At 38.7% G+C, this 14,328-nt stretch overlaps 1 protein-coding gene across 1 annotated transcript; it reads left to right on the top strand.

Annotated features, from left to right (window-relative positions):
* Window positions 1-6,915: 6,915 nt before the first annotated feature.
* LOC107484634 (uncharacterized) lies at window positions 6,916-9,450 on the top strand. Its single transcript, XM_016105186.1, has 2 exons — window positions 6,916-7,238; window positions 8,505-9,450. Exons 1-2 carry the CDS (start codon window positions 6,916-6,918, stop codon window positions 9,448-9,450), a joined length of 1,269 nt encoding a protein of 422 aa, XP_015960672.1.
* Window positions 9,451-14,328: the final 4,878 nt, after the last annotated feature.

Here is a 14,328-nt window from a genome sequence, read left to right as displayed (position 1 = left end):
GGTCAATTTATTGACTCCATAAATGACTAAAATTCTAAATCCTATGATGGCTAATTACGAATCAAAATTCGAACATCTTGCAAGGCAAGTTGAACGGATTGCTCGAATCGTTGATTATGATGAAGGCGAAAGGCATGATGTCAGGGGGGATAATAAGGGTTTCAAAAATATATTTCAAAATGAAAAGAATGTTTTAAATAGAGAGAATTCTCAAATAATTCCCCGTGGTCAAAATGCATATGATGTTCTAGCCCAATTACATGCTAATCATGGTGGTGAACTTTATCAAGTCACAAGGATTGTAGAAGATGTACTTAATCGAGTCGGTTTGAACGTTGGGTTTATGAACCAACCCCATTTTGTGGCTGCTTTTCCTCAAGTTGTTCAAATGACTTATGTGCCAAGAGAGGGTGAAGAATCCAAAAATAATTACAAAATTTGTAGGGAAGTTTTTTCCTTCTTCGTTAATGAAGAATGCATTTACTTGGTTTTCGAATCCTAGACCAAATTCGATAATAATATGGAATCAGTTGGAAACTGCTTTTCATGCTCAATTTTATCGAGAGGAGTTGAATGTAGTAGTTACTAACCTAGTAGCTTTGAAACGAGAAGATGGTAAAACCATTGATGACTATATGATATATTTCAAAAATGATAGAAGTAGTTGTTATGTGTCATTACCTGAGAGTGAAGTGGTGAAAATAGCAGTTTTGGGGGTAGGATTCTATATGCGTCGAAAACTGCTTAATGTGCATATACCTGATCTGGCCCATTTGGCTGAAAGGGTTCGTCAGGTTGAACTTATGAAGAAGAAAAAAGAGAAATATAGGAACGAACAAAGGATAAAGAGTAAATCTTTTACTCAAAAGGAGAAGGTTGCTTATGTGGCCATGGAATACTCGGAAGAGGAGTTCGATTTCGAGGCGGAGGTTGATTTGGCTGAACTTAAAAAGGGTCCTCCATATGTTTGTTCTTTAGTTAAAAAGCTCCCGAGTAATGAAAAGTTGAATGATTCAAAACTAAAGAGTGAAAAGAAATATAGTTTTGATATCTTGAAATTTGATCAGATTTTTGACGTGTTACTTAAAGATAAATAGTTAATTATGCCTGAGGGTAGAACTTTACTTTCGGTGAAAGATTTAAATGGAAAACTTATTGTAAATTTTACCAAGCAACTAGTCATTCGACTAACAGCTATGTTCATTTCAGGGACCTGATACAGGAGGCCATTATGGAAGGACGCTTGAAGTTTGATGATGGGAAGAAAGAGATAAAAGTTGATGCTGATCCTTTCGAGGCTGAGGCCAGTTTTGCTGAACCATATTTTGTAGTAAATATGGTTGGAATGTCTTATGATTTTGACGTGGCTCTAGGTGATTTCGCGTCAGAAGTCCAATCTGTATACCCTGGTGTAGGGGATGGATTATTGGAGTTCCTTATGCAGCAAAAACTTAAAGATCGAGATGTATCTCTGTGTCCTCGATGCTGAGGCTACAGCAATCTTTGGGAAAGAGAGGATGAAAAAGGTATTGGCTCATAGAGAGGAGCAGGCTCGTCAAAAGCAACCAATTAGACGAGTGGAAGGACAAAGTTCCAAGGCTCCTCAGCAGAATACTGTCGCACCGATGAGCCGTTCTCAGGCTATAGGAATTCAATGGATTTGAAATTGTCGAGAATTCCAGAGTCGAGATGCCCAATACTGACAGAACCCACAGTGGGACATCAGGGACCTCCTCGAGGCCAATATCCTTACCACCATGGCCGAGCCAGAGGGTACTCAAGGGGTAGATGAAGATGGGATCAACCGCAAAATAAGAAGACTCAGTCTGGTAAAGGCAAGGGGGCAACGCCCTTGGTGCACTCTCGAATAGTCTTTCCCTCTGATGGAGAAACATGTCCAAAGGGTATTCCTTCCCCTACGAAGTTGGACAAAGGCAAAGCAATAGTTAATACTCCAAGTGCTGACAAAGACAAAGATGTTGACTTTGATGAAGAGTATTTCGAAGAGGGAGATGATGAAATGGTTGGAACTATTTCAATTATTCCAACTGAATACTTGGGTGAGTATGAAGGAGACCTTGAAGAAGATTATGATATGGATGCTGAAGAAGCCTTTTCTTTCATCCGATATTGGGATAAATGATGAGCGAATATTTTATACGCTTTTTGGCATCATTTTCATATAGTTTTTAGTATGTTTTGTCTAAGTTTTATTAAGTTTTCATAAGTTTTAGTGTAAAATTCACATATTTCTACTTTGAGTTTGTGTATTTTTATGCAATTTCAGGCATTTTTTGGTTGAAATTGAGGAGCTGGAGCAAATGTCTAATTCAGAGGTAGAGAAAGCACTGTAGATGCTGTCCGGATCTGACCTCCTTGCACTTGAAAGAGATTTTATAGAGTTATAGAAGTACAAAATAGAGCGTTCTCAACAGCTATGGAAAGTGGACTTCCAGAGCTTTCCAGAAATATATAATAGTCCATACTTTGCTTCAGAATTGAAGGCCCAAAACTGGTGTCCAACGCCAGCCCCTTGCCCTAGTCCAGGCGTCCAGCGCCCAAAGGAGGAGACCAACATCCAAACGCTTAGAGAGGACCCCCTAGCCAGCGTTCAACACCCTAGAGGCCTCATAGTATGTTGATCTCATCAAGCTCAGCCGAAACACTCACCAAGTGGGCCCCAGAAGTAGATTTTAGCACTAAAAAGACTGTTTTACCCCTCTTATGTAATCCTTAGTCATTAGTTTAGTATTTAAGGGATATTTTACATAATCATACATGACCTTTTGGCTATATTTCATTTTTCACATGGTGTTTTCTACCAGTATGAGTTTCTAAATCTCCTAGGTTGAGGGGAGGAGCCTTGCTGAGTTCTGTGAATTAATAAAAGTATTACTGTTTCTCTTCAATCTGTGTTTCATTCAATTCTAAGATGTATATTTGTTCTTCAAGTTAATGGTTGATCCGTGACAATCAGCTCCATTCTTCATACTAAGACCGCGTGCCTGACAACCATCCATGTTCTTCTTGGGTTCGTGTGAATACGTGACTAGAAAGCATCGAACTGCCAACTCAATTATACATCTCTTAGATGGCTAATCCACGACTTTGTTGGGGACTTCTCGAGACACCAGTTCAGCCGAGGTTTGGGAAGATTAGGGTCTCTGTGGTAGAGGCTAGAACCCAAAGGTGCAGCATTCTCTGATCTTAAAGATTTGACCTTGTCTGTGGCATTTTAAGTAGGATCATTAAGAAGAATGGATTGCAGAAGCTTCACCCTCAATCAGAATGGATCCGCAAAAACCCTGGGGTTCAGATCTGGAGGAGATTGGCGACTGTGGCCGTATGGCATTGATCACATACAGCCTGCCATAGAAGAAATCATTTATAATTAAAGAAGGCAATAATACCAGAGTTAATCAAGAAGGACAAAGCATCTCCAAGCCTTAACCACCTTCTTATCATAGTTTACACGACTTCTGAGTTCTGATTACCCTTTTTCATTTCTTTTATACTTTTAATCAAATTCAAACCAATAACTCTTCTATCCGCCTAACTAAGATCTGTAAGATAACCATAGCTTGCTTCAAATCACAATCCTCGTGGGATCGACCCTGACTCACTCAGGTATTACTTGGATGACCCAGTGTGCTTGCTGGTTCAGTTGTACGAAGCGTGGGGATTCCTACACCAAGTTTGTGGCACCATTGCCGGAGACTGTTTGAGTTTGGACAACTGATGGATTATCTTGTTCCCTAGATCAAGTATTGTCTTTAATTTTTTAGAGTCTTTTATTTTATTTTTCTTTTTTATGAAAAAATAAAAAAAACTTAAAAATAATTCTTTTCTTTGTTTAATCTTTGTTTTTGGTTTGAGTCTTTTGTTTTTGTTCTTGTTGAAATTTTCAAAATTTTTTAGTCTTTCTAAAAATTTTCAAAAATAGTTTCTTTGTTTAAATCTTGTATCAATCTTTAAGTTTGGTGTCTTCTTGTGTTTTTCTTTTATAATTTTCGAAAATTTTGTGTTTGGTTTTCAAAAATTTTAAGTTTGGTGTCTTTTGCATGTTCTTGTGTTCCTTGAATTTTTTTACTTTTGTTCTTGGTGTTCTTCTTGATCTTCAAAGTGTTCTTATTTTTCTTTTTGTTTTGATCTTAAAAATTTTATGTTTGGTGTCTTTTTGGTGTTTGTCTTCAAATTTTTGAAAACTTAGGGTCCTAGATCTAAAAATTTTTTATATTTTGTGTCTTTTACCTGCTTTTCTCTTTCCTCATTAAATTCAAAAATAAAAAATATCTTTTCTATCTTTATTTTAATTAATTTTTGAAAATTTTAAATAAAAATTCAGATTTTAATTTTAAATTTTTATCTTATCTTATCTTATCTTAGTTTTCAAATTTCAAAATAAAATCTTTTCAAAAATCTTATCTTTTTCAAAATCTTATCATATCTTTCTATCTTTCTTCAAAATTCAAAAATTTAAAATTTAAAATTCAAAAATCTTATCTTATCTTATCTTATTTCAAAATTTATAGTTCAAATTTCAAATTTTAAATTCAAATCTTTTTTAATCTTTCATCTTATCTTGTTTTCAAATCTTTTCTTAATTAGTTACTTGTTTACTCTCTCTTCTTTTTCAAAACTTCCTAACTAATTCTTCTCCCTCCTAATTTTCAAAAATTTCTTTTTCTATTTCTCTCTCTTCTTTTTCGAAATTCATAATTAAATTTTCAATTCCTTATAATTTATTAACCTTTATTTTTCGAAATGAATAAATAAATAAAATAAAATTAAAAATATTTTAATTATTATTTATCTTTTCTACCTCTATTTATTCGAACTCTTCTTCTACTTCTATCTTCATTCTTCTTCCTCTTCTTTCTTCACGTCTCACTGGGAGCTCTCTATACTCAAATCAGACATAGAAGCTTCTTTTGTTTCTTTCTTTTCTTCTTTTCTTGTTTATGACCAGGAACAGCGATAAAGAGGCTCTCTTTAATATTGATCCTGAATCTAAGAGGACTTTAAGAAGGATGATGAAACCAAATTTGATGATGATTTTGGTTGAAATTGAATTGATTTCATCATATAAACTTGCACTTATTCCCTTAAATAGCATGATTTTGAGTTTCCTTCCTAATTTGTGCTTGATTATGAAAACATGCTCTTTTATGCTTAATTTAGTTTATTTTATTCCATTTACCTTCCATTCGATACCTTGATGTTGTTTGTGAGTGATTTCAGATGTATAAGATAGGAATGGCTTAGAGAGAATGGAAGAGGAGCATGCAAAGAGGAGGAAGAATGAAAAAAATCAAAGGAGAAGAGCAAAGTGATGTGTGCGTACGCGCAGACCTGTGTGCGTACGCACAGGCATCAAAGTGGAGCGAGGCATGTGCGTGAGCTGCATCTTGCGCGTCATGCGACCATCCAAAGCATCGCCTAGTATGCGTGTGCACAAGCAGAGATTTTGGCCGAGTGTGCGTACGCACAAGTGCCCGCACATGCCTTCATTAAAATTGCACGTGACTTGCGATTTCGGTGGATTGAAGGCCCAATTCTGAAGTCAACAGCTGATAATGAAGGGGGAAAACCATACCATACCATAGCATAACATTAGGATAGTTTTATGAGTAGTAGTAGGAAGCTTTAGTATAGCTTTTCTCTAAGTTTTCCATCTTCTCTATTAGAGTTTTACATTTTAGTGCCATTTCCATTTTTTATCTTGGATTTTGCTAGCTTCCATTGTAAGTATTTCTTTATTATTACTCTTTATAGTTACATTTTCCTTTTTCTCTTTCTTGTCATTAAGGTCATAGTTCACATATATCTACTTTTTGCAATTTTGATTTATTGTTGATGATTTTGATGATTAATGATTGTTATATGCTCGTTTGAGTTAGTATTGTTGCTTTTGATTATTTGTCTCTCATACTTGCAATCATTTTCTCATTTTTCCCATGTTTAGTGTTTTTGCCCACCAAGTGTTTGACAAAATGTCAATTTTGATTATGGGCTAATTTTTCATCTCTTGGCTTGGGAAAAGTGAGAAATTGGGTTCCTAGAGTTGGAATGTCCAACATTTAGTGATGATTCTTGGGTTGTTAATTGTTTTTGTTCCCACTAACACTAATTTGTTGCTAAGGTAATTATCAAGCAAGCTAGCATTTGTGGGTTAAGAACACTTATACTCATTTAACTTACTCTCCGATGTGAGGGTTAATCAAGTGAGATTAATCCGTTATAATTGTCATAGTTGTGGTTTCAACAAGGAAAGGACCCTTAGCTCATTCCAAGCTAAGATTCCATTTATGCTTTAATTCATTCACACACACATATATCAATCCCTTTATACATTACTTGTCTATAGTATATAGCTAGTTCTTTAATTCCTTTATTAGTTCATTTGTTACAATTTTTAAATGTTCTTTTATTTTCTTATATATTCATCTCTTCATTGAAAACCCCTTGAGTCTCACAACCGGAATTGTACACTCATTGTTCTCAAGAGTCCTTGGGAGATGACCCGGGAATTGAAAACTCTCGGAATTGAATTGAGTTTGAATAGTGACATCTTTTGAATTCAAACTTTGGTTGTTGGCCCATTGTTGGGTTGGGAACTATACTTACAATGCCCATCCTGATTTGAGAAAAATTCCTAACCTGCTTTGGACGTAGCACCAAGTTTTTGGTGCCGTTGCCGGGTACCGCATTAAGTGCAATGAGTGCTATAATTTTGGTTGTTGTGAATATGTGAATAGTATGAATAGTTGATTTTGTTTGTTGCTTGATATTAATTGATATAAGGCGCCTCTATCTAGCTAGTTTTAGTAATTATTGACTATTAGGTTGTTTTGTTTATTTGCTTTTTTTGTTTTGCTCTTGGTAATCGCATACTTTCATTGATTCCTCAGATGAATGACACGATCACTTCCAGACCCGAGCTTGGCCCATTTTGATCCGGAAATAGACAGAACTTTAACTCATATTAGGCAAGCTCAGTGCCGGCTAGCATTTGTGAATAGTAAATTGGGCTCTCTTGAAGAGCACACCAATTTACCATCACACTCAAACCGTGATTCTCATTCTTCAAATAATGAGGAAACCTTATATTCTTCTGTGGGGAGTACTGAAGTTTCTTTGAATGAATCAGGTGACAGTACTATGGCGGAACCTCCTTGTAGAATCACCTTGAAGGAAGCCAGAGCTCTAGATATAAACTTACAACCGATACAAATCCGGTATCTGGATTTGGATCCAAATTTTGAGCTCAAGACCAGCACAATAAACTTGCTCCCCAAGTATAATGGGCTACCCGGAGAAGATCCCCTAAAGCACCTAAAAAAACTTTCAAGTTGCATGCTCCACTGCGATAAGACATGGAGCGGATGAAGTGGCAGTTATGGTTATCACTTTCCCTTTCTCTTTGGAGGGAAAAGCGAAGGAATGGTTTTATACTCAACCAAAGGATGTTATTTCTAATTGGGACTTGCTGCGTAAGGAATTTCTGGAAAACTTTTATCCACCTTAGAAAACAGATTGGCTACGGAAGAAAATCTCTTGCATAATGCAAAGAGATGGGAGACTATTTATGAGTACTGGGAGAGATTCAAGAAGTTGTTGGAAGCTTGCCCTCACCACCGCATTGACGAGTTAGTGCTTATCAGTTATTTTTGCCAAGGGATGAATCCGCAAGACAAGCTTCTTCTAGATGACGCAAGTGGAGGATCCCTCACCAAAAACAAAACCGCTGAGGAAGATTGGGAAGTCATAGCAGATTTGGCGGACTCTACTCAACACTCAAGGGCAAGAAATCCACAACCAAAAGCTTTAAGTGAAGTTTCTCCTTCCGGAGATGCCATTTTGACCAAGACCCTTGGGGAGATGACAATTTTGTTGAGACAAATCACCCAAGGACAACAAATTCCTCAAGCATTGCTATCTCCTCCACCTTAACCTCCAAGAATCGAAGGACCACCAAGATCATGTGGTATTTGTGCTTGTCGCGGCCATTACACCGATGAGTGCCCTCAAATCCAAGAGGACACTACATTGGCGGTAGCTAATCCATACCCACAAAGGTCCATCTACAATCAAGGATCTCATCGACATGGGGAAAATCAAAATCAAGGATGGAGGAATAATTCTAATCAAAGGTGGAACCAAGCTTCTCAAGCTCAACCCTATCCAAGCCAACAAGTCTACTATCACCAACGTTCCCAAGGTCAACCACAATACCAACAAACCTACCCACAACCACAACAACATCACTACCCATCATACCAACAACAAAGTCCACCTCATCCCCAACCCAACCAACAACCACACTCTTAACCTCAAGGAAGATATCAACACCCAATTAGTAGACCTAACCCTCCTCAAGGCAATCAAGCCCCCTCTCCAAATCAACCGTACATGAATGACACACTTCACACCTTCATGCAAGAGCAACGGGAGTTTCACAAGAAGCGAGAGACATAGGAAAGCATCAATGCTATTACCCTTAGGAGTGGCACCAAGTTGGATGAAATTGGTGTTGTGCCTACAAGTTGGAGGAAAAGGAGAGGAAGTGGAAGTGATAAGAGTTGGGGAAGAAAGCATTGCAGAGAAGGGGAGGAACTACTCAATATCAAAGAGCCAAAAAGGAATAACCTTCTTGAGGAACCTGCACAAATTTTCTTTCCCATCCTGGCTAAGAAGGCTAAAAAGCATGAAGGTCTTGATCCAAATGTGGTAGAAATTTTCAAGAATGTGAAAGTTACCGTCCCTCTCTTTCAAGCCATTCAACAAGTGCCAAAATATGTAAAATTTCTCAAAGATGTGTGCAACCATAAGGACAAGATTGGGGAGCTAAACAAGAACCCGATAAATGACTTTATCTCCTCTGTTCTTCCAAAAAAGTGCAATGATCCCGGTCTATGTTTGGTTACTTGTGTGATTGGTGGGATGGAGTTCATGGACTGTATGTGTGATTTGGGGGCGTGTGTAAGTATCATGCCACTCCCCATTTATAAGAAATTGAACTTATCACTATTAAAGAGGTCAGGGGCAAGATTTGTATTGGCAGATAAGAGCATTGTGTCGGTTGTGGGCATTGTAGAGAATCTTTTGATTAATATCCAAGGGTTGATCTTTTCGGTGGACTTTCACATTTTGGAGACCCCTCCAATTGACTCGGACAAACCATCATCCATTCTCCTTGGGAGACCATTTTTGAAGACGTCCCGATTCAAATTGGATGCACATTCCAGAGCTTATTCATTTGAGTCCGATGGAAGAATAGTGAAGTTTACATTAGATGGATCCAAGAAACCTACCTTTGAAGTCTACTCCATTTTAGGTTGTGATTTGATTGAAGAGAAAGTGATTGAATCTAGTGAGGAGCAAGAAGAAGACAAGAATACCAAGGAGTTAGAGATTTTCCTCTTTGGAGAGGCCCCAAGTCATCAATGAAGTCATGCAAGTCCAACTTAGGACTTTAAACCAAAGTGCTCGGTGGGAGACACCCTACCATGGTGACATTACTCTAACTTTCTCTTTGTTTATAGCTCTTTGATTTAGTTGCTTTCTTGTGATATGATGATTAGCTTAGGATTGGTTTGATGTTTTTGAGTTAGATAAGTTGAATTGCTTGTGAATCATGAATTTATGAATGCTTGTATGATTTGAGGTTGATATGTTGATGCACTGAGGCTTGGTGCCTTAGTTTTTAAAAGAAAAAAATTTTGAAACAGGACATCTGTGCATATGCACGTTGCTGTGCGTGTGCACACAACTGCAACTTTCACTACCTGTGCGAGCGCACAACCCTGTGCGCCCACACACTCTTGGTAATGCCCTCTGGTCGTACGCCAGCACAGCCTGTGCGTGGGTGTTCCCCTGTTTTTCTTGATCTGTGTGTGCGTACTACCCTGTGCGTACGCACGCATATCCCTTTTCACGCTCTCTGTGCGGCCGCACATCCCTATGCGTCTGCACGCTAATTTGCACCCCTTTTGGTGGGAGCGCTAGCATGGCCTGTGCGCGTGATCCCCCCTGTACCTTTGCTTCTGTGCGTGTACATGGATCTATGTGCGCATGCACACATGTCTTTTCCTCAAGCAATTTGATAAAAAAAAAAGAGCGAAGCCATTTGTGCGAGCGCACGTAGCTGTGTGTCCGCATACCTTATTGCAACCCTTCTGTTGGGAGCAATCGCACGTATTGTGCACTAACATCCCTCTCTTTTTCACTTCTTGTGCGTACGCACCTGCTTATGCGTACGGACACACCCCTCTTCTAGCCACCCCTGTGCACGCGCTCACGTTTGTGCGCCCGCACAAAACTTTTTGCACCCACAGTTTGCAGCGATCGCGCGCTGTCTGCGTTCGCATCCTTCCTTTTTTTTCCCGTTCTTTGGTGTTAAATTAAGATTGAAATTGAGTAAGTTAGGTAGGTTTAGAATACCAACCCTTGTTTACAGCTTCTGTTTCGTAATTAAGTTGGATAACTGAATATACGGAGTTCTAGGATTGCGTAAGGCATTCTCAGGACCTTATTTATTATACGCGTGGCATTCTTACCATGCTGAGAACCTCTGGTTCTCATTCCATATTGTATTGTTATTTTTTAGATGCAGGTCAAGAGGCTCCTCGCTAGGCGTCTGGATCTTGGGAAGCGAAGTAGTCCTTTGGTGTATTTTGGTTTCCTGTTGTATATATGTATATATGTATTTAGCTTACTCTCCAAGTAACTTATGTATGCTGCTCCTCTTAGAGGTTGAGGGAGAGATAGGAGTTTACTTTGGCATTTTGGTGTATTTTGGGAATACTTATGTATGTTCATAGGTATATATATATATATATATATATCCTCCGGCCAGCCTTAGCTTCGCAGGCTGAGTCAGGGGCTAGTTATACTGTTTCCTTGGCTTTCCTTTACTCTTTTGTTTACTTTAATCTTTTTCCTTTTAGGTTCCTTTACACACAAGTAATCCTATTCTTTGAGCGTTGCGCTTTTCATTTTGCGATTTTTGTTTACCTGTTTGTTTCAAGGCTTCTAGTGTGTTATTTCTTTCATTATTATATGTATATTTTTACTGTTTAGAGGTCCGTAATACCACACTACCTCTGTTCTATGACTTAAGCGTAAAACACTATGTAGCAGGGTGTTATAGGAGAATACTATGGAAACTCCTACAATCCTTCATGGAGGAATCATCCTAACCTTTCATGGAAGGATCAACAGAAGCCTCAACAAGGCTTCAATAATAATCACGGTGGAAGGAAACAGAATAGGTTCAACAACAGACCACCATTCCCATCTTCTTAAGGAAATATGGATACTCCTAAGCAAAGCCTTTCTGACTTAGTAACTCTAGTCTCCAACCTCTCCAAGACCACTCATAGCTTCATAACTGAAACACCATCAGAAATTTAGAGGTACAAGTTGGTCAATTGAGCGAGAGGATCCCCAAGACTCCTCCCAACACTCTTCACAGTAACACTGAAGTAAACCTAAGAGAAGAGTGCAAGGCCATCACCACAGAGGCAGTGGCCAAATCTGGAGAGATTAGAGAGGCATTAAACACCAGTAAAGAAGATCTCACTGGGCGTTCAATGCCCATCGCTCACTGGGCGTTCAACACCCATCCTAGCAGCAAAGCTGGTGTTGAACGCCAGCCAGAGAACACTGGCTAGGCATTCAACACCCAAACAGACAGGGAAGCTGGCGTTGAACGCCAGCCAGGACATCCCTGTTGGGCATTCAACGCCCAAAATGGTAAGGGAACTGGCGTTTAACATCACTAAGGGTATACAACATGGGCGTTCAATGCCCAAAGAGCCATCAGAGCTGGCATTGAACGCCAGTGAAGGCACACCCTCTGAATGCTCAATACCTACTTAAGAAATCCCTATCCAAGAACTAAAAGAAGCCAAGGCTCATATAGAGACCATAGAGGTTCCTTTGCATGCACTTCTGCAATGCATGAGTTCTGATGAACACTCATCCTCTAATGAGGATGAAGACACTAGGGAAGAGCAAGTTGCTCGGTACCTAGGAGCTCTTATGAAGCTGGACGCCAAGCAATTTGGTACAAAGCCTTTGGAGGAAGAACCTCCACTGATTATCAAAGAACTCAATGCTTTGGCACCATGACCTTTGAAAAGGCTCTGTGTGACCTTGGGTCAATCATAAACCTCATGCCACTCTCTGTAATAGAGAATCTAGGAATCTTTGAGGTATAAATTGCAAACATCTCACTAGAGATGGCAGACAAGTCAATGAAGAAGCCATATAGCTTAGAAGAGGATGTCTTGGTAAAGGTTGAAGACCACTACATCCCTACAAACTTCATAGTCTTAGATACTAGGGAAGATGAGGATGAATCCATCATCCTTGGAAGACCTTTCCTAGCCACTGCCAATGCTATCATTGATGTAGCTAAGGGAGAACTGATCCTACAACTAGGGGATGATCACATCTTGTTTAAGATGCCGCACCCCAACTCTCCCTCTGAGATAACTGTGCAACACTTAGTGTTCCAACCATCTCTTTCAGTGCAGAGCTGTACTAAGCCCCCAAACCAATTCTAAGTTTGGTGTTAGGCAGTAATGCGTGAGCATCTTTCCTATCTTTTCCTAGTGAATTTGCATTCAATTTGCTGAGTTTAATCAAGAATTAATTATCTTTTAGCCATCATGGATGCTACTTTGAGTTGTGTGCAATTCTATTTATTTTAGGTAGCCTTCGCCTGTATTTGATGGAGTTTCGGCAGAAAAAGAGAAGAAGATGAATGATGCTGTCAACCCTGACCTCTTTGCACTCAAACCTGAATAACTCAAGCTACAGAGATCTAATGGATGTGATTCTAGTGGCGTTGGAAAGCTAACTTCCAGATCTTTCCAACAATATATAATAGTCTATACTTCTTCTCTAACCATACTGCCAAGGCTGCGCCTAACTTGAGAAATCTCAAGTTAGGCGCATGATTTATTCAAGTAAGGCGCCAATGTTCAAGCATTCCACACCAACACACGCTGCCCACCTGAAGTAAGGCGCAACTCCATGTCAAGTTAGGCGCAAGCTCTCCCTCAATCAAGTGGTCCCCACGCCGTTGCACAAGCCACGTGAGATCTTTATTTATTCTGATTAAACTTTAATTCAATCAAAAATAGGAAAAGATATTATTTAGTTTTAGAAAATATAATTTACATTAATTAGGATTAGATATAAAAAGAAAAAGGAATTAGCCCTTCGGGGGACTTTTCTCTTCTACCTCATTTCGCACTTGACAGTTTTTCTGAATCCTAGTTTTCTCTCTGCACCATGAGCAACTAAATCTTCACTGTTAAGATTAGGAGCTCTGTCTATTGCATGGATTGATACTATTATTTTTCTATTTTAATTCATGTACTGATTTATAATTCAAGAATTGTTTTTGTTTATTATTTTATGATTTTGGGTGGAACGAAAGTATGACCCTTGTTCTAATTGAGTTCTTGTATAACTTGGAAAAGCTCTTTATTTGAACAACAGCTTGAAAACGTATTCTCCTAAATTTCTAATTATCTGGACTTAATGGGATACGTGACATATAATCCTCTTATATTTGGGTAATTAGGGTTTCTGTGGCACATAAACTAGAATTGAACTTCACCCTCTAATTGGAATTAAGTGACCAAGGAATCGGCGGTTGATGAATTTTAGAGGATACTAAAAAGGTCTAAGGAATTAGGGTTTAGTCACATATAGTTTGCCATGAATTAAATCTTGCATGATTAAAATAGTTAGTAAGAAAAGTCAATCCGAAAAATAGATAACTCTGAAGCCTTAACTGTTTCTCCATATATTATTCACAACCCGTTTACTGCTTGCTTTCTAATTTATTGAATTTACTATTTCACGCTTTTGAATTCTTAAACACCATTTTCTGTTTGCCTAAATAAGTAAATCAGTTAACCATTGTTGCTTAGTCCATCAATCCTCGTGGGATCGACCCTCACTCACCTGAGGTATTACTTGGTACGACCCGGTGCACTTGCCGGTTAGTTTGTGAGTTATAAATTTTGCACCAAGTTTTTGGTGTTGGGCATCCATTAACAAGCACTGAAAACAAAGATACTTGAAAGAAAGTACCTAAAGGCTTGAGGGACAAGAAAGTCCCAACTAAAGGCCTCTCACCTGGCATGAGAGTGGTCTTCACCAAGAAACTAGTCATACTACATACAGTGACTCGTGTCCTGTCTCTAGAGCATATGGAGCTCATTCAAGAGAAGACAGGAAGAAAATTCACTGTAAGGGACAAAATTCTGAGCCCATACTCACCTCTGTAAGGAGCTAACCATCAAG

This window comes from Arachis duranensis, chromosome 1 (genome assembly GCF_000817695.3).
Source record: "Arachis duranensis cultivar V14167 chromosome 1, aradu.V14167.gnm2.J7QH, whole genome shotgun sequence".
NCBI classification, from domain to species: domain Eukaryota; kingdom Viridiplantae; phylum Streptophyta; class Magnoliopsida; order Fabales; family Fabaceae; genus Arachis; species Arachis duranensis.
This window is presented reverse-complemented; position numbering and strand designations above follow the sequence as displayed.

Coding starts and splice junctions, on each gene's coding strand:
- LOC107484634 (XM_016105186.1), top strand. CDS start 6,916: ATGACACGATCACTTCCAGACCCGAGCTTGGCCCATTTTGATCCGGAA. Junction 7,239..8,504: donor TTACAACCGATACAAATCCG/GTATCTGGATTT, acceptor TATTACCCTTAG/GAGTGGCACCAAGTTGGATG.